The following is a 21,543-nucleotide window of genomic DNA, read 5'->3' as shown; positions in this document are numbered from 1 at the left end:
ATGCATAGGTTTGGGTGCGTTTACTGGATAATCTTTTTGCTGCATAGAGCATCCTGCTACCATGACTACTATTACAATTATACCTTGGACCCGGTGTCAAGACAGTTGGAAGAGTTTCGGGCAGAGCATCCGGTATGTACCATTGTTGTACTTCGACAAGCACTGAGAAGGAATTTCTGAATACCCTAGGAATTAAATCTCATCGGGAACACTTCTTATTTTGAAAATAATTTTGACTGCCTCGGTGGCGTAGTTGTAATGGTTTCGTGGTGTGAGTAATAAGGCTGAGGTCCTGGATTCGAATCCCGAGTCAGGCCAAAAATAATTGTGACTAGGTTTTTCCATCTTAAAAATTACTCAGTCGCAGCTCTGAGTCAGGAACTTGGCGGTGTGATACCCTTGAGCCTCGGAAGCACCTAAAGCCGTTGGTCTTGCGCCTAACCTCTCTTCGGTTAAGCCGGATTACCGTCTCACCGGGACCCTAAACTTTTATATTATGTATAAGGCACATTCCACATCACTTAAATCGTGAGTGTACAATACATGTGACTACTTGAGCTTTACGACTGTTTTTTAGTTGTAAAATTATAGCATTCAAATAATTATTATGACTCACGTTTTTTTAATAATTGGAACAAGTTGCCTCTTGTCGCCGCAAATCTTTAAACCCCTTGATTCAGGTGCCAATTTTAGCGCTATGTCAGGTACAAATTCGAGCCTCGGGCGAAAACCCATATCTTCTGTAATTAATCTGTTATGAGATTATTTCCTTCTAAAAGCCAGCACTTAAAAATCAAATGTTTTACAACAAATATTAGGGATTTTATATTAAGTCAGAAAGAAATGTTTAATATTTTCTTGTTATAGAGACCAATAGGATTACTGACAACTAGTTCCGGAGAACCTGTCGAGATAAGAGACACGGTGACGTTAAATACTGAAATATTTAACAGAAACTTCCATACGGAGCTGACTTCGCATGCTGACAGAGAAAGAATACAAGAAAGGCTAGTGCATGCAAAGGGAGTTGGTGCCTATGGATATTTCGAAGTTACCAACGATGTATCTAAATATACAAAGGCCGATGTTTTTAATGGAATTGGTAAGAAAACACCGCTGGTAGGCAGATTTTCTACGTCCATACAGAATCTTGGTGGACCAGAATTAAGCAGAACTTTGAAAGGATTAGCTATGAAAATGTACACTAAAGAGGGAAATCTAGATTTCTTGTGTTTACAGCCCAGGGTCTACTTATATAAAGATCCTGTCATGTTTGTACCCATTGTACGGTCTTTTAGGAGAAACCCTCGCACGAACTTGTTTGATTTCAACATGGTTTGGGATTACGTAAGTAATAGACCTCAAACCTTACATGCTTTGTTATGGTTGCAGTCAGATGTTGGCATACCGAACGGATATAGAAAGATGAACGTATTCCCAGCACATACCTATGAAATATATAATAAACACGGCGATAGGTACTACGTGAAGTTTAACTTCATATCAGAGCAAGGTCAGGACAATCTCACCAATGCACAGGCTATGGTCATCAGTGCAATGGATCAGGATTATTACAGTAGAGACTTGTATAATGCCATTGCTGAAAAAAAATACCCGGCCTGGAGGTTAGAAATGGATGTCATGTCATTAAGTGATATTAAAAATATTGATTATGATCCGTTCGATATAACGCGTCTGTGGAAAGAAGGAACATATCACACAATCGTAGTTGGTCGCGTGGTCATCAATCGTCGCGTCGAAAATAATTTCAAAGATAACGAGCAAGCCGCGTACAATCCAGCTAATTTAGTACCTGGTATATCGGGACCACAGGACTTTATTTTTAAAGCTCGCAGAATGTTCTATCCAGACACACAAAATTACCGATTAGGTGTTAATCACAACAAAATTGAAGTCAACATGCCCAGATATGAGAGAACTTACTACCGTGACGGTGTTCCACCACTGAGAGCCAACATGAAGGATGCGCCGAACTACTACCCTAACACATTTAATGGCCCAGTACCGTATGTGGAGGAATGTCGACCCAAGGAGTCGTTGTTGATTCTGGAAAACCAAACTGAAGATTTAGAGCCTTCGAATTACTTTTACCATAATGTTTTAGAGAATGACGCACATAGACAGCGAGTGGCTGATAATATCGCTTCTAGTCTTCAAAATGTAGTGCCGTCTGTGTTGAAGAAAACCCTTAGGGTGCTGACTCTCACTTCAACTGACTTGGGCAGGCGTGTTAGAAGTTCATTGAAAGCTTTAAGAGCAGCGGCGGCGAAAATGGATCCAGCTGAAAGATACCGAAGACTTGCGCAATGTTTCGAAATGAATATGAACCCAAAATATTGAGGTAGAAATTTCATTATGAATTTCAGATTATGGTGTTAAGTACATGTGTTTTAGCTCAGCTTTTCTTTTATATATTATTTACTTGTATTTGATTTAAACCCAACAATATATGAAGTTTTTCATAATTCCTTGTCCGTAATACTACTTAATTCACTGAATAAGTTCTATTAGATATATTTAAATATACACTTGCGCAAATGATTGTTTTATTAATTGTAGAGTTATTTAGAAAAGATAGTTTAGTCCCGCATATTGATCTTGTATAATTGTAGTAAATTAGTTTAACTATTATCTTTATGTGGATCTCTCTTATGTTTATTATATTATTTATCCCTGCCTATATAGGACGAGTTTTATTTATTTATATATAGGGTAAGAGATGAGAATAAAGAATTACTAACTTCTGGGGTATGGTACGATATCATCCTAGCCTAAAAATTCAACAGTAACCCACCATGCCTTTTACAAAATTTTTCAAACAGGAAAATTGTATAGAAGGCGTCCATTTGTTGTGTCTCAATTGTTAAGACATTTCTATTTTTCCTCATGACGTGGCACTTGTGAAGATTATAGTAAAGACGTAGTTCTTTGGACATAGTAATTTTGTATACTAGGCCGCCTTAGCTACTTGAGTGCCCCCTTTTTCGGTAGCCGTTTTATAGACCACAATAGTATTTTTCTTAGTAATGCATTGCGTCATAATTGACTCAGAGCCTCAGGAAATCTACCTAGGGTCTGAAGGACAGATCCCCCCGCCCTTAAGTCCTCATTGTATGTGGGTATTTATTCCGCAATCTGAATGTGTATTTTTCAAAAGCATTGAACAGTTACTCCGCTAGTAGTAAGAAGATAATTCATAAGATATAACTTGAGAATCATAGGTTAGGGGGCAATCGTAAGATGGTCTAAGGTCGTAAGATCCCAATATAAACTTATAAACGGGACAGAAGCTTTCATATAGAAAAATATGAAAAACGCGCCTAATCATTGAGTCAATTCTCAATGTTCTGGTTGTGGAAGAGAGCCGGCCTTAGAAAAAACTAATGTTGTTGGAGAGCATCGCAGTAGGTTTGGAACTGGCTTAACATTCCTATAGTCATGTCCTGCAGAACGAACGGTAAAGAAAATGGTGGATCAACAACTTACCACAGCGTTTGTGTGTATGATAACTCTTTTATCCGAAAGTGTAATAATAATGAAGATAAGCGTATTTATGTGGTGTTATAATGAGCAAGAGCTGCTTCGGAAGATTTAAATAAACTGCAGGCGGTACGAATTGTTCCAATAACGTCAGCTACAACAACACATTTAACTCTTAATTAATTTAAATATTTGCTATTAGATTTCACTCTTACTAAAATATCTTTTTAATTTTTTTATACACTCAAACCGTATTCAATACAACCCAATAAATGCCTGAATTTATTTTTACTTACTCTATAAAAAATAAAAAAAAATTACAGACGAAGCTGTGACATTTTTTCAAGCCTGTTCTTTTAATTAACAGCAAAAGTGCCTAAATTACGGCCAAACGCACATTCTAAGTATTCTAGATAATGGACAAAATTGGGGATGTTTCACCTTTAATCAAACACGAGCATTGCGTGACTATGAGGAATGTATTAATTTGTTAAAGTATTTAAAACACACATCAATATTCATTTTGTGGTATTATCTTTTTGTAACATCCTTAAATTAGCCTGGATCATATATATCATTATGAATTTAACATAAGTGAAACTCCACAAAGGTTTTCATTATGCAAGTTACGATGGAGTGGTTTAGGCGCGTTCTCTGGATGATTTTGGTGCTGCATACAGCATCCTGTTACCACAAGGATCACTATTACAATAACACCATAGACCCGGCATCGCTACAGTTGCAAGAGTTTAGAACGGAGCATCCAGTATGTATTATTTTTATATACCAAGTAGCATTGAAGTTTCTCTTTCTTCCAGCGTATTGAAATCCATTATTTTTCCGCATTGAACGTAAAGCAAGTGAGTTTTTTTTGTGTATTAGAACACGTCGAAAACTCTGCTAATGATCATCAAATCATAATTATCATCCAATGTGTGTTCTTGTATTGCTCTCAGACGTAAAGCACTATTTATAATTAAACACGTGTTGGCTTGATACACACAAATTATTGCGTGGAAAGGTATGTAAGTAGTGAATTTTTCTATTGGCATCATTCTATTGGCCTAGGGATAATTTCGAAGGAATAAGTGGTCCACTGCTCGCTGACTTTTTTATACAGTTAGGTAAAAAACCTAGTTCGGGACAGCTCCCATTTGCTTCTCTACATAATGGTATTATTCTGCGAGATTCCTTAGTCCTCACAATAAGGACACAAATATTAATTATTATATTATATAAGGATATTGAATAATTTTTACAATATTTGTGTAAAATTGTAAGGAAATAATTATTTTTAGTTTTTGTATTCACTCCCTAAATTAATTTGTGATTACCTTTTTTCAGAGACCTATAGGATTACTGACAATTAGTTCCGGAGAACCTGTCGAGATAAGAGATACAGTAACTTTAAATACTGAAATGTTTAACAGAAACTTCCATCCCGAACTGACCTCGCATGCTGATAGAGAAAGAATTCAAGAAAGGGTAGTGCATGCAAAGGGAATTGGCGCGTATGGATATTTCGAAGTAACCAACGATGTATCTAAATATACAAAGGCCGATGTTTTTAACGGAGTTGGCAAGAAAACACCGCTGGTAGGAAGATTTTCTACATCCATAGAGAATCTTGGCGGACCAGAACTAGGCAGGGATTTAAAAGGGTTATCCATGAAAATGTATACCAGAGAAGGAAATCTAGATTTCTTATGTTTACAGCCACGGGTCTACTTCTATAGAGATCCCATCATGTTTGCACCGCTTATACGGGCTTTTAGAAGAAATCCCCGCACTAACCTGTATGATCTTACCATGGTCTGGGATTTTATAAGCAACAGGCCACAGTCATTAAACGCGATGTTATGGCTGCAATCAGATGTTGGCATTCCGAATGGATATAGAAAGATGAATATATTCCCAGCACATACTTATGAAATATATAATAAGCAAGGAGATAGATACTACGTGAAGTTTAACTTCATATCAGAGCAAGGCCAGGACAATCTTACCACTATACAAGCTATGGCGATCGCTGCACAAGATCAGGATTATTACAGCAGAGACTTGTATAATGCCATTGCTGAAAAAAATTACCCGGCCTGGAGGCTAGAAATGGATGTCATGTCACTGAATGATATAAAAAATATCGATTACGATCCGTTTGATGTAACGCGTTTGTGGAAAAGAGGAACATATCACACAGTTGAAGTTGGTCGCGTGGTCATTAATCGTCGCGTCGAAAACAATTTCAAAGATAACGAGCAAGCCGCATATAATCCTGGTAATTTAGTGCCTGGTATATCGGGACCACAGGACTATATATTCAAAGCTCGAAGAATATTCTATCCAGATACACAAAATTACCGATTAGGTGTCAATCACAACAAAATCGAAGTCAACATGCCCAGATATGAGAGAACTTACAACCGTGACGGTGTTCCACCACTGAGAGACAACATGAAAGATGCGCCGAACTACTACCCCAACACATTCAATGGGCCAGTACCGTACGTGGATGAATCCCGACCCAAAGAGACGCTGTTAATTCTGGAAAGCCAAGCTGAAGATTTAGAGCCGTCCAATGACTTCTACCATAATGTTTTAGAGGATGATGCACATAGACAACGAGTCGCTGATAATATCGCTTCTAGTCTCCAAAATGTTGTGCCGTCTGTGCTAAATAATACATTGAGAGTGCTAACCCTTACTTCGGCTGATTTAGGCAGGCGTGTTACAGCTTCCTTGGAAGCTTTAAGAGCGGCGGCCGCAAAAATAAATCCAGCTGAAAGGACTCGAAGAATAGCGCAATGCATCGAAATGAATTTGAACCCAAAATATTGAGGTAAAAGTTCATGGTGATTTTCATATTTTAATACTAAGTAAAACAACGTTTAGATTCAACTTTTTTATATATTTGTATAACATTCACAAAAATCACCGTTTTTCTTATTAGTATTATATAAGAATTCAATCTTACTTTTAAGCTTGTAATACTAACTCATACATGTGTAAAAAGACAATTTTAATTATGCGCTCCCATATTTAATTGTTTCGATGAATGTACTATTAGTTGAATAAAGATGTAAGGGCAACTTGTGACTGAATTGGTAATAGTTTATACGATATGGCAGAATAATTAAAAACCTTCTTCAAATATTATTTTTTATCTTTCTATTCCGTATAGACCTTTGCTTTTATAGTGGGGGCCGCACATTGATATAAAGGGGGACTGAATGAAGATTTATTGAATGAATTCTTATTATATATGTCGTTATATGCAAAATTTTATGATCAGAGCTTTGAAAAGTAAAGATGTATAGGTAAAGGTGTGTGCATAACAAATAAACAAGCACATTTTAATTTAGTTCAAACTTTCGGCTACATCGATTTTCGCAGCCTCGTTTCCTCACTTGTATGTCTTTGTATTCATATTATTTCCCTCAAGATCAGCTATGGCTTCAGTATTTACGGTCATTATAGTATGTAACAGACCTTGCAGTGTTTTAGTATCGAAAGCTAATTCACTACGGCCATTATTTATTGAAGGTTTTCGCTTGACCCAGACAAGTTTTATTTTACTACCTTTCGTGTCTAACATTATAATGTATACAAATTGTATTCCTTATAATTTATTCACCAGTAATAAGTATTTCGAAATTTGTTTATGTGGCCCTATTAAGAATCACACGACTACATTTAAAATAAACTCCAATATACAGATATAAAGAAACGATCGAAAATATCGCACAAGACGTCCGTATATTACAAGATGCGTCGGTAATACTCATTGACGGGAATGCAGGAAATAACATCAGCGCGAACATAAATAAACTGACAAATCTATTTTTACAGCATCTACATGTACAGCGTAGACAGTGTATAAATAAAAATGATATGAGTGTTTTTCGTGTTGCTTGCACGAAAATAAACCTGCACCTGTTAGCTTCTTGCATCGATGTAAAAAACTTTATCAACTTGCGAATGTTACGAATCAGTTTTAAAGGTTATGTGGATTTGGCAACTGTTTTTATTTTGTAAAATCACGTAATACTTTAATTCATAATGTTTGGTAGTTTTTAAATTTGCACACACGGCCCCAATTGTCATTCTTGTTTTACTCACCGTCCCATACGTGAAAATAAGATTTGTATTAATGGGTAGATTAGGCTTATCGATTGCCAAATCTATGCTCCAATGCAGTTTGATCGACTTCACATAACTACTAAAATCTTATGTAGGAATATGAGATTTTTGCAGGATTCGTAACGTATTTAACAATAATTAGTATGAATACACACGACTTTGTGCAGTAAGAGGAGTATGCCCTGAGGCGACTTTTGTCCTGGTAGCTCGTTCCATCGCTCTCTTGACTACTACTTTTTCTCAGACTGAAGTAAATGAAGTATTTTTTCACTAAAGCCAAAATATTGTAATAGTTTCACTAACGTTATAAAGTAAAATTGTTTGCAGTCTGACTGCTTTGGTGGTGTAGTTGTATTACGGTACGACTGCAGTGCTGAAGACTAGGGTTCAATCCCCGGATCAGGCAAAGTGTTATTGGTTTATTCTACTGAGTATCAGCCCCGAGTCTGGAATTAGTGCCTAAGATACACTCACCCCTTTATTACACCATGGGGCGGAATACACACAGTGGAAAGTGGGTGTACCAGTTGCGCCTCTGCTTACCCCATCAGCGATTTTTAACATGAATGTGTATGTGTGTGTTTGTGAATTCAACTTTCAACTTGATTACTAGAGTCTAAAGTACTCACACTCACGTAATTTTATGGAATTGCTTAGTTCAATATTCTTGATACCAAAGCTGGCACTTTAAAGTAAATATTTCTCCGAGTGATATTTCACTGTGCGACGTCGATCCCTTGATAAAAATAATGGTCGGAGGCAGCGTCCCTCTAAGCCTCAAATTGAAATGAAAGATTTATCTCGGTTCAGAAAAACAATGAAGAGTTGCCATATAGTACAAACAGTATCATTCGGCTTTCATTGTTTTTAATTTTATATTTTAGAAAAATAGTGTAGTAGTAACTAGGAATAGGCCGGCAAAAATCCGGCGACCATTGGGGAGTACGTGGGAGAAGGGAAACAGCTCAATTGTTCGATATTAAATGATGGAATTTTTATTTATATTCTAGAAAAATAGTGTAACTAGGAATGGGCCGGCAAAAATCTGGCGACCATTGGACAGTACGTGGGAGAAGGGAAACAGCTCAATAGTTCGATATTAAATAATAGAATTTATTTAAAGCGTCTGGAGGAATTTTCCGTCCATGGAAAGTGTCTCGCAGTATTGAGTATTAACTTTTAACAATATTTTCTTAAACATCTGTATGTATCAGCATTCTGACTTTAAAAACAGTGAGTAATATTTTTAAGAAACTTTAGCACTTATACCTGTTTTACCGTCAGCACAAACTAGCGTGTACTCATACATTAAAGGTACCTATTACCATTACGTAATCCCAGACATTTTGTTTTTCAGAAAATAAGTAAAGTCTGGCGGCCCTGGACTCTCGATCAATGCGTTGTTAAAAAAAACTATTTCGTAAAAGATTTTTTATAGTTTTTAAACAATAATTATATAATTGTGAAATCTTGGTAGATATTGTAACATTGACTTTTCGGATGACCAACAGCTCAGCCCACCCTGTTATCACGAAAGCTGCAGTCTTCGAAACGTTGAGAGAAAATTATAATATAAAAACCGCGTTAAAATCCGCAAAATATATTTATTTCAATGTCTACCATTCGCGTAAACATAAGAAATCATTATTGCTTGGTTACCTCTTCGTATCAGATCAAGGGAAGTTTGACAACCTAAAAAATGAGCGTCGACTTAATATTTCCATAGGATGGTACATAAATCTATGGGTTTCTCTATAGTAATGTCGGTTTGAGGAAATCTTTGGAAGAGGTCAAATCATGGACGACGATCTAGTATCGTCATAATCTAAAATTTGCAAACGCAACCGAAGTCGCGGGTACGTCGTGTATATAACAAGGCGTCGTACACTGCGTCAATCGAGTCACACCACTGTTTACGTACAGTCAGCCACAAAAGTAGCTGAACAAATTTAAAACTTCAAATCGCACACGTTAAATTAAATTGAAAGTTTTTTTCTGGCAAATAAAGTAAACGTCTTATATTTTATTTTTGTTAAGAAAAAAGTGTTGATAAGAACAATTTTGAATATTTTCACCTACTTATGTGGGTGACTGTACTGTCACACACAAAACACGTTAATACTTACAAATATTTGTACCCTTAGTATCAAGTCAAAATAGTGGCGCCTTTCAAAGTCCTTCTCTAGAATTAGCCGGTGTACCTATCCTGGACGATTCTCGCGCCTAAAGAGGAACACAACTTTTTCGTTGATATTATCGACTGTACCCTGCTTATAAAAAAGACCAATTTGCAGTTTCAGAAGAAATATAAATATAACACAGTAATATAGTGCCCTAAGCGGCGATAGCCTAGTTGGTTGTGGAACGGACTGCCGAGACGAATGTCCGCAGGTTCAAATCCCAAGGGCACACACCTCTGATTTTTCTAAAAAATCATGTGTGTATTCTTTGTGAATTATCGCTTACTTTAACGGTGAAGGAAAACATCGTGAGGAAACCTGCACACCTGAAAAGTTCTCTATAGGAATTTCGAGGGTGTGTGAAGTCTACCAATCCGCACTAGGCCAGGGTGGTGGACTAAGGCCTAATCCCTCTCAGTAGTAGAGGAGGCCCGTGCTCAGCAGTGGGCAAGTATATAATACAGGGCTGATATTATTACATTATTATTATAATATAGTGCAGTCATCCCAGAAGGTAAGTGCGAAGTCTTGTCACAAAATAATATATCTCTATTAGTATAAATACCGCTATATATAAATAGATTTTATTGTTTTCTTTTCACTTATACACGTGGCTGTACCGATCCGTCAGATTATGTAAATAGGGGTCTATAAGCGGAGGCCTGTTCCGTGCCAGTTGTTTCGGAAAACCTCCCCCTTCCTCCTGGCCCCACCCTGCGTCCACTCTAGTGGAAGTTGGAAGCGTGGACGTCAGCTCTATGTATTTATGTGGGTTCTCTCTGTTCGTATAAATAGTCGTTGCATAATGCCGTCTGAGTGGAATACAAAATGTTTGGGAGATTTTTTTCACACGTTTCGTTTGAAATGTTCGTTTTTGTTTTTAATTTCGTATTTTTATGTTAAAATGGGATGCTTCTCATTATAAAATGTATGATTTAAATGTTTTGGCGTATTTAAATGTTTTATTCTCTTCTATAATTATACTCTTATGTTTGTATATGTTTATTGGCGTCATTTACTTAGAAAAAATAATTTATCGTACAATTGAATGAAGATAAAGATTCGACATGCATAAAATGAAAAATACAGACGCTATTAAAAGATTATTGATAATATTTATACTTCTTCTTATATATTATGGCTCCCATCGTTTGTCCATCAGTGATTTCGCCAATATTGAGTAATAATATCAAAACAAAACTCTAAAGTGATTCATATTGATAATTAACATGCTAAGTTTAGAAGTAGACATTCGTGTTTCAGTCGGAATTGAAGTCTAAAGCATAAATCAGATGACTGCCAAGTTTTGGGTAAATCGTGAAGGTTTCACGCAGTGGTAAACGCGTAGTTCCTAAATTAATTGTTTAATCATAGTGGCTTATATAAGTGTGTCGTGTTCCGGCATCAACCCGGTTCCAATAGGCCGGCATAATTGTGTCGACTGCCGACGGGTGATCGTCTCTCGCCAGTCGACATTCTATTGGACTCCACTCCACTTTCCAAAGATGGTAAGTGGAGCGGGGTCCAATAGAATAGTGAGAGTGCAGTATAAAAAATGTTATATTTTGGAATAGCCACCGTGCAAACGTCATCTACTATTGCATGAGTTACATAAAATCTGTCAATATTTTGTCGTATAATATAAATTGATAGTCGCCTCAATTAATTTGCAAAAGTTATCAACAGCAGATTCATTGACAATTGCTTTAAATACATCGTTTAACTAATGCATAGTGTATTAGCTTACAAATGGCTACCTAACTAAATAGCTGATAGTGATTGTTTAGAAATGAATTGTCGTATGGAAAATTATTTAAAGAAGTCAAGCTCAGGCGATTATAATAGCAAGGCTGAAAAACCACACTATTATCGAGTTGATGAAAGTGCTAAAGTACAAGTCGACAACACCTTTATGTCTTATTAATAACTTCCAGAAGACACAATTTAATGCAACTTGTATGTAATGTAAATGAATAATCCCTTAAAATAAAACGTAACCTATGATATAAAATAATTGCAATCAAAAATCCAAATGCAAAGCCGTTTAAATCTGTATTTAAATTTGATTCGATCGCGATGTAACTTTCTATTTTTAGTTTCAGCCGTTTCAATAACTTTTTTCTTTAATAATTGTCTGTCATTGGCTTCGGTCAAGGTCCGATCGATTGAAATAACTTTCGATGGGATAGAAAAGTGGAGGAGTTAGTTTAATACATCTAAATCATCTTTATAAAATGGAATTCAAATGGGATTTAGTTATTTTGAGCAACGATAATATCGTTCGTAAGTTTCATTTATTTTAAAAATAGTGACTTTTGGGCGATTATGTGAAATATATTAACTTATCTTTTTTAAACTTTGTGATTGATAAACGTTTTGGTGTCTCGCATTTTTTTTAACTATATTCATTTGTAAGCATAAGTATTATAATATTATTTAATATGATTTATATATTCATAGCGGCATGTATATTGTCATTAACTTAAAGGGGTGAAATGCCTTTTTTGTCCCTTTATAGGGAAAATCTCTGTAACTACAGAGCAAAAAAAAAATGCTAAAATTAATCAAAAACGTTCCTTATCCAAGTATTGGCCAATCTGTTTCTCAATGCCTATGGAATGACAGGTTTCACACTGCTTAGTAAAAAGGGCGCTGCAAATAACTAACATTAAGAAACAACCACAGTTGGGTGTCAAATATACAAAGCTGAATTAAGCCTAAGAAAACCATGAAATTAGCGACAATTTGCCTTCGAGCGCGCTATGAGTCTTAGTATTGTTTGTGAATACAGGTCATAAGTAATTACATTTCGGGACGCGGCGAAGAGACTAGTTACAATTATAATTTAAAAGAAAACACTATACGTATAGGTTAAATATATATTCCGAGAAATAAACATCGCCAAATAATTCAAATACACGTTCATCGAATGCCGGTCCAGACAGCGAGACCTAAGGCTAGTAATTTTATTATTTCGCAACGGCTTTTAGTAAAATTAGCTGAGAGCTGTAAAATTATTCAGACTCGTCTCTGGCTAACTGAAGTGCCGTTTCAAATCAGCTGTTATGCATAACGTTTAAAATTTTAAATGAAAAGATATTTTTTGTGTGGTCTGCGACTGTCTATGTATTTTGAAGAAGCATAAATTATGTGGCATAATATACTGAAGATATTTTTATTTAATTCATGATAAAATTATTGATTATTTATTTGTTTGGGTTATCGCGTTAATTAATATACTTAATAAAGATTGGTAATTATTTATATATTACTACAACCCGACATGTGTTATGGTGCTTAGTCGCGAATAATTAAGGTTTTCGTTATGTAGTAAATTCCCTTTGAATTATGTTAATTATAAAAAATTGCATCACTAATAATTTTCTTTACTAGAGAGGTTTCGATCGCATCAGTTCGTAAAATTGTATTCTGTTATTTCACAAATAAGGTAAAATAAAAAAGAAATATACACAATTGACCTAATACTGCAAAGTAGAGTACTAAACTCATTAGCTTCAAAGGAAGTACATAGATAAATATATTGTAATAATTTTAATTTCTGCGATGGTCATTTCGTAACAATTGCCAAAAACCAATTCAAATAATTGCCAATTGGACGATGACTTGCTGGGCCCTTATTCTCTATCTCACACGTTATTTTGACAGTGCGTAACAAGCACGCAACACAACGCGTCATGTTTAGGACTATAGAGATTTGGCTTACAGAATACCATTCCACGCACATTTCTCGAAGATAACATGACACGGCCGCGTTACGCGCTTACACTATCATACAGAATAAGGGCCCTGATCATTTGTGCGAGTCAACGGTCAACGATGTACAATTGTCACAACTTGTTGCACTAGTTATGGAACGCGGTTCCGTCCGTGTAAAAGAATTTCTCGAAATAAGAGTTACATTGTGTGATTTGCGGGATAAAATGAGTCATTAAGTTTTTGCAGAATTTGAGCTATTTGCTTAATCATTTAAATAACTCATTTCTAAGATAGAAGTAAATGGAAAAACCGCAAATAGTCATCCGTCATCCCTTAATCAAAATTTCTCTTACACTTTCATCATTAATAGGATAGAATTGGCAGGAAACAAGTACATTTAACGTACTTCATATTGATACAAAATATTATAATATAGGTATTGATATATGTATACTAGAGGACATTCCTTTAATAATATATACACATATACTTGTAGAAAATAATTGAATTAAAATTATAAAAAACGTAAGCCGTTAATAACATTTTTTTGCGTGGGTGTAATACCTGTTTAAATAATCTATTTTATAATTAACCTCTATAAAACCCTTTTCAAGTTAATACAGTGCCTTTTGTTGTAAAAGCAGGCGCGTAGGAGTTCAAACAGTCTTCCTTGGATTATACTTTGCTAAAAGTATTGTTCGTTTTAAGTAAAACAATACAAATTTGTTGAATTGTTATTTAATTTACGGGTTATTAGACTAATCTCTGCCCACAGCTGTTTTAACGGGTTCGATTTTCAAGTCGGGTTTATTTTTGTTAATATTTAGTGCTTTACGCAAGACTGAATCTTTTAAAGGGGTGATGTAAGAAGTAAAGCCGATATTAAAAATTAAACTAAATGTCAAATAAATTTCATTCACGTATTTGAAAACGTGTTTTGCATATTTGAGTGGGTAAAAACAACGACGAATAAGGGAGGAAGTACTATACATTATCTGCAAGTTACAAAGTATTTGCCGAAATATTGTTTTTCTTACTAACAGTAACAGAAAGCCGATCTGACACTATGACTAGATAGTGACCATTGTATATATGTATATTGCCCGGCATTTAGTGCTGAACTAGAACCTTTTCGGCAGTATCGTGGGATGTATCTTGCCCGAATACTTTATGTATTTTTGTTTTTTACTTTTTAAATGTTTGTGTGCGTCCCATTATATTGTGCGAATGTTTCTTTCTTTCTATACTTGGTACAAAAATGACGCTAGTGGCTTATTTGGATATGATTTCTTATCTAGGAAACAATAAAAGTCTGTAGGGCTGTTGTCGATTTAATTTATAATTCCAAAAAACAATTTTCACCAGCATAGTAATAAAGTTATAAGCGGTTATATTTCAATGAAACGAAGCGTCCATCCGTTCATAATTAATGACAATAAACGCCAGTAGAAGTAAATTAGATTATGAAATCGATATTTACTGGACACGGTTGATGTGAGGTATTATGATGGAGAGTTAAAACAGCCATAAGTTGATAAACATAAGGTCGATTTTTGTTCGAAGGTCATGTGGGTATTACTTTAAAGTGTTTTTTCTTCTGGTAAGACTTCACTACGCATAAAACTACATTGCAGCCCGCCCAGAGAAGCCACTTTTTCTGTCGTCTTTGATTTTTTTTTATCCAATCAAAGAGATTAACAAGTAGATATACTAGTAGTCTTATACGTTAAAACAAAAAAATGCATGCAGACTGTTTAACAGCAGAAATAGGCCCAACCATAGAACATATCCATACATGATTTGCTGGTGGTAGGATATATTTTATATCCGCCCGTATAACGACCACCGAACAAAGTGTTGAAACCCGTCATAGCGTCCCACGTAAGTGTAACGCGTTCCGTGATCAGCCTGTGTATATCTGGTTTCAACAGGCCGGCAAAATTGTATCTGCCGAAGGGGAATCATCTCTAGTCAGTCGACATTTTATTGGACCCCACTCCATTTACCATCTGGTGCAGTGGTGGTACTGCTGTGCACGTATAAAAAAATCATACATAAGACTATCTAGTAATTGGCGAATAGACAAGAAAATCCGCAATACAACAAACCTACCGTATTTAGGAATAAGCGCCAATTTACGTGACGCGAATTATGCAACGTACGTAAGTCGCAGTCTATAATTCAAGGAGCAAGGTCAGCCGACGTACAAATAGGCGCTTGATGTTTTTCTGACGCCCAACCTCATTTGTCAACGTCGCAGTGTTGTCACAATACCGATTCGCGTCACACTTTTATGTATATTATTTTTTTGTCTACCGTTTTAAGGATATTGTTTTTTGTGTTTTGTTTTTGCGATTTGCTTATACAGATGTCTTTACAATGTGTTTGGCTTGTTGGCAAAATATTAGTGCACTTATGGTATAAGAACGAGGATAACCTGGGTCCGATTTTTAATTGTAGCAACATTTGACTTTTTGATATAAGGGTACTCGAGATTTGCGTATGTTTGCAGAATTGATGGCGTATGGAGGTGTCTAATAATAATATGTGCCACAAAAGGAGTATAACAAAGCTACTAAATTCCATAATTTAACGAATATTCTTCACAAAGAAATTCTACAAAATCGGTGCTTGAACAAAGTTTAATTGTTCCGATTTCTACAAGTAACAAAGGACGATACGATACAAGTCAATAGTTTGAGAATACGATGGTATTTTATATGCTAGATTGCTGTACACATATAACTAAGGTATTATTTTTCGTATAAATTGGTTATCCATTGTTACTTTGGGGAAATCTCTACTAGATATATACAAACACCGTGGGCGTTTGACTTAAAACAAAGCGGGATCTACTGCCTGAAGAATATTTTACATGCGCCTCGACATTCCCTTTTGTAACGTTCTGGATGGGTATATAAAAAATTAATAGCTGAATAGTTTAATACATTTAAAAGAGGTCAATATCTAGCACTATTTAATTTCCCATTACCGGGCATGGCCTATGTATACTAAAGGGAGTAGTTCGTTCATTTAATTGGTCTATATTCGGACTTTACATACTTTGAAAATTCTAATCATACTCCGACTTGCAGGTTTTCTCATGATCTTTAACCATTTTGAATTCAGGCGCTCACCCCAGCGAACCAAGCGTCCTTTAGAAGCTATGTATTCCTAATTTACAAAGCATATGTACATATTATAGAATAATAATCTTAATATTTCTACAACATGTTCGCGTTAACCATATTTTTAGAAGTTATAGTTTCGAAACTATAATGAATATAGAAAAAAAATCACACATATCTCTACAATATGTTACCTTTACTTTAGTTATGGATATTATTTCTTCAATTTTATAACCAAAATACGATTAAAATTGTTGATTCCGTGCAACATCATTTTAATTTCCAACGAATACTATTGGATAGACAATTATTATACTACCAAAACTACCAAAACTTTTATTATTAATAAAAGTTTTGGTAGTGTAAAATTAAAAAAAAACTAACATTAATTTATTAAAAAAAAATGTTCGTAAGCCTTTGCACATTCCTACCTTAAATGTATATAACGGCTGATAGATTTTAGGCAGTAATTTAACATCCAACACGAAATGTATATCTCAAAGCCTTGTCTTTATTTTCTATAAAAATATTGTGACGAAGTGATCAGTCTCGGGGCTGATTGCATCGCCACATTGTTCAATGGAATAAAAGATGTCTGGATTTATTCAAACAAATCCTCCTTTGTTCATTTATTGTGTTTAATCTCATGTCTCCGAGATTGTGCGACTTATTTGAACTTTCATCAACAGAATTGAAGCAATGGATTAATTTTTTCATCGTTTTGTGTAGATTGTACTGCAAAAGGTTGATGAAACTATAATAAAAGGTTTCTGTATTAAGCCAATTGTGTATAAATTGCTTAAATAATTGTATTAATAAGTACCTAATGATTGATTTCCTATCTGAAGACGTGGTGGTTTTCAATATTTAATTTAAGACAATTGCTTGTCGGTAATTACGTATTAAAGGCGTTTTCAGTAATTTTTCGTAAATCAACACCTATTAAGTTGTTGGTATTTTTGTTTGGGTGTGTCTCTAAAACGACTGAACCGATTTTAACAGTATTATAGTAGCATAATTGTATATAATTTTATAAATAATATCAGCTCTGTATACTGTCCCACTGCTGGGCACGGATCTCCTCTATTACTGGGGACATGCTGCACTGGTCTAGTGCGTTATGCAGGTTTCCTCACGAAGTTTTCCTTCAACGTTTAAGCAAGCGATGGTTTCCAAAGATTACACACATAATTTTTAGAAAAATCAGAGGCGTATGTATGCTCTTGGGTATTAAACCTGCGGACATTCGTCTCAGTCAGTCCGTTCCACACCCAACTAAACTATCGCTGTTTGTAGCATAATTCTACTAAATGGTAGTTATATATCAGTTTGTTAAATCTGATTATTTGTTGTTTCTAAGTTTATAGCAATAAGGATGCATTTTCAGTGTCGCCATAAGAAAGCCATTAGTTTTGTCGCAGTACATTGTGATCTACACACACAGGTAAAGGACCAAATTACGTATAAAATACCGAACCCACCGGGGAGTTCGAAGTCCGTTTCTGTGTCAGGCTTTATTACTAGAATGTCCTTCCTCTGTTCCTCGCATTAAAGAGTAACGACTATTTACATTAGTTTTGTCACTGAGTAAGGTGTAAGGTGTGTGCTTGATTACAAGAATTTAGATGAATAATTGGACTCTTTTGTAAATTCCAACTGACTGAAATATAAGATGCATATGGATCACTTTGTGAGTTAATTTTTGCGCAATATGATCCTTTTTATTCATTAATTTCCACTGTCTACAAATCATGTAAAACTTACTTCCCATTCTCTTTTATTTAAACTGGAGTAGTGAAGAGACAAAACATAGTAAGTGCAACAGAACCTTAATCTACTTTGTTTTACTGAATCAAAATTTATCAAAATTAACTACTAGCTATCTAGCTCAGAAGTCAGGGGACTTAATTGGTATAGTAAAATCTTGTGCAAAAATATATTATACGGTATTTCAAATTATATAAATTTTACAAGACATAAAAATTGCTATTGGAATTCATCATCCTTTATCTCTTCGCTGCCACGTAACTTAATAATTAAAACTAAACCTACTAGTGATCCTATTTTTATTTATAAAAGTAATATTTAGATGCTGTAAACCAGAATAATTCCTTTGCACCGAGCGGAGATCGTTGGTTTTTTACAAGCTATGGTGATTACCAAGTTTAATAGTCTCGTAAATTCTTATCAGCTCCGACGTCGTTCGCCTGGTGAATAAGAACGATTTTCGATTGCGTCAAATTTTTTATCTATGCAATTAAATTTGTATTCCTGAACTATGGTAACGTATAAGACTGTATATGTTTTGCTGTAGAATATATTTAATGCACGTATTTAAGGGGTATTGGAAAGTATTTTTCGTCCATAAATAAGTTCAATCTCGCATCTTCAAGGACTATATCTACATAGAACCGTGCGCAGTAATGTACGTTTCGCCAATTTTTTTATCTATTTGTGTCTTTCCCAACATCACAAGGAAATTCTAATCCAGACTACTGTAGGTTTTCTTGAAAATTTTCAAATAAAAAATGCAAAATTTTTGATTGGCCTTCTCCTAAGTATAGCTTAAACATCACTAAAGTAGAACAGGTAGTTAACTGTCGTGTTTTTTAACCGTCTGGAAATCGAAGTTGAAAAATTATTGGCTTTACAACTACACAGATAATCTTCATACATTTCTATGAGAATGGCTATTCGTTCTGTTCACTCTTCTACACTACAAGTCTACACATAATTCATTCAGCTTTCAGTCTCAGCTAAAGAAGAGTAATTGTGCAATAACTCAATGTTATGGAAAATTGTGATACAAAGGGTTTATGGCGAATGTTTGTGCGAAGCTGGCAGACGCGAGGGTGCATTATCGATCGGTGTCGTTGAACTCACCCCAAACCACTCGATCGGTTCTGACTCGAAACACTGCCTCTATCGGCGTATGGTAATTTTGGAAACATTGTTAACTATCATATCGGATATTTGTGTCTTGCGTATTTAAAACAAAAGTTATTGTACGTTATTGTTGGTTTTTGTTAATTTTCATTTTCTTCTGAATATAATTCTGTATATTTTGACTGAATAGGGAGAGTGGGCACTATTGGTATTATTTTAATAAAAATATATTTTTTGTTCGCTTTAAATTTTTATATGTAACAAGGAAAGGCTTCCTTATTAACATATAAAAAGTTTACACTATTCTAGGCAGGGTAGTGTATTGGGTTAATATTCATCCGGATAGCGACTACCGAACACAAAGTGTTAAAACCCGCCATAGTGGCCCTCGTGAGTGTGTCGCTTTCCGGGACCAGCCTGTCTATATCTGGTTCCAACAGGCCGGCATAATTGTGTCGACTGCCGAGGGGTAATCATTTCTCGTCAGTCGACATTCTATTAGACCCCACTCCACTTACCATCAGGTGCAGTGAAGTCACTTTTAGGTGCCTGTTTAAAAAAATATCCATTAAATAACCAAAGTAAAAAAAACATTGTATATTAAATATGTTTTTTTTGTGGACTATAAATGTCTTTTAAAAAATCCGTTAGCGCGCTATTTTGATAGGCGGCCCTTCTCAATCGATTGTTTGAACTTTATTTATTAGACAAATCTAATATGGCAGGTACCTAATTATATTTTAATCAGTAATAAATTATTATATTTTAATCAGTAATTAATTTAGAGCCAATTTGGCCAATTTAGCCCGAGTACTGATTAATTGTTAGCTGTATAAAAAGCAATGACACGATATATAAAGCTATTATGTCTAATTAATTTGTCACAGTATTATAAGTAGGTACTCTTTAATTACTTAATATATTTTATAACAAAGTTAATATTAATAAAACATTTCTAAAGTTGATTTATTTTAGTAATATCCCACCCTAATGATTCGTGGACTTATATTTATGACTTTATTATTAGCTTAGAGCCACGCCATTTTAAATAATGTCTAAAAATACAAAATGCCGCCATGTTTAAAAGGCGTTCGACCGAATACACATCACCCTTTTTGTTTTAAAAGCCAATTTATCTTGAACCGTTCACCCTGCAGCAGGAACGTGAAATGTGACAATTGATAGAGCTCAAATTATCATGGTAGGTGTTTAAAACAGTAATATTTAAAACTGAAACGCTTTGTTGCGATATTTTGTTATAACAAATTTAAAATGCTTTCGAAATACAGAATTAATGATTTCGTATGCTTACGCGAATGTTAGACATTGAAGTGAAACTATTTTACGGATTTTATCACACTTTTTTATATTATAATTTTTTCCCGATGTTTAGAAGACTCTGCAGCTTTCGTGGTCAAAAAGTCTTCGAAACGTTAGGAGAAAATTATTAATTCTATATTTCATATTTTCACATCTTCAAAACCATTTTTAAACGGTTCCAACGAAATGTTGAACGAAAATTAAAATTTCCAATAATAAAAAATTTAACGCTAATAGTATTGTAATTTGTGTATAATATTATTAAGTATTTAATTATGTTATAGTCCTAACAGATACCTACTCTCTGGATATTCCATTACCCAAAATTTCTAACATAAATAAAATCCCATTTTATGTTAGAGTAGCTCGCTAGTATAGGTTATTTTATGGTCTAAAAATAATCAAAAAGGTTTTCCCGTACCGGGAATCGAACCCGAGCCTCCTGGGTGAAAGCCAGGTATCCTAGCCACTAGACCATACGGGATGTTGTATAGTGTTGTAAAATTATAGATTATTTACAAATAGTTTAAAAGTGAAATAAAATACTATTATCTTTTTTTACGTAAAGAAGATTACATAATCACTCAATCGAATTATAAAATTATTATGACCATTTCAATAAAAAAAAGTAATTATAACATGAAAATATATAAGTATTAATATTTATCGTA

At 34.7% G+C, this 21,543-nt stretch overlaps 2 protein-coding genes and 1 non-coding gene across 3 annotated transcripts; 2 read left to right on the top strand and 1 right to left on the bottom strand.

Annotated features, from left to right (window-relative positions):
- Positions 1 to 2,696, top strand: LOC115440356 (catalase-2-like). Its single transcript, XM_030164620.2, has 2 exons — positions 1 to 132; positions 868 to 2,696. The coding sequence occupies exons 1-2, from the start codon at positions 1 to 3 to the stop codon at positions 2,359 to 2,361; spliced, it is 1,626 nt and encodes a 541-aa protein (XP_030020480.2). The 3' UTR covers positions 2,362 to 2,696.
- A 1,436-nt stretch (positions 2,697 to 4,132) lies between these two features.
- Positions 4,133 to 6,366, top strand: LOC115440357 (catalase-2-like). The gene is made up of 2 exons (XM_030164621.2): positions 4,133 to 4,267; positions 4,846 to 6,366. Exons 1-2 carry the CDS (start codon positions 4,133 to 4,135, stop codon positions 6,337 to 6,339), a joined length of 1,629 nt encoding a protein of 542 aa, XP_030020481.1. The 3' UTR covers positions 6,340 to 6,366.
- Positions 6,367 to 21,284: 14,918 nt separating this feature from the next.
- On the bottom strand, positions 21,285 to 21,356 carry Trnae-uuc. The gene has a single exon. It is a non-coding gene; the product is annotated as a tRNA-Glu (tRNA).
- Positions 21,357 to 21,543: the final 187 nt, after the last annotated feature.

Source organism: Manduca sexta, chromosome 19 (assembly GCF_014839805.1).
Source record: "Manduca sexta isolate Smith_Timp_Sample1 chromosome 19, JHU_Msex_v1.0, whole genome shotgun sequence".
Classification (NCBI taxonomy): Eukaryota; Metazoa; Arthropoda; class Insecta; order Lepidoptera; family Sphingidae; genus Manduca; species Manduca sexta.
This window is presented reverse-complemented; position numbering and strand designations above follow the sequence as displayed.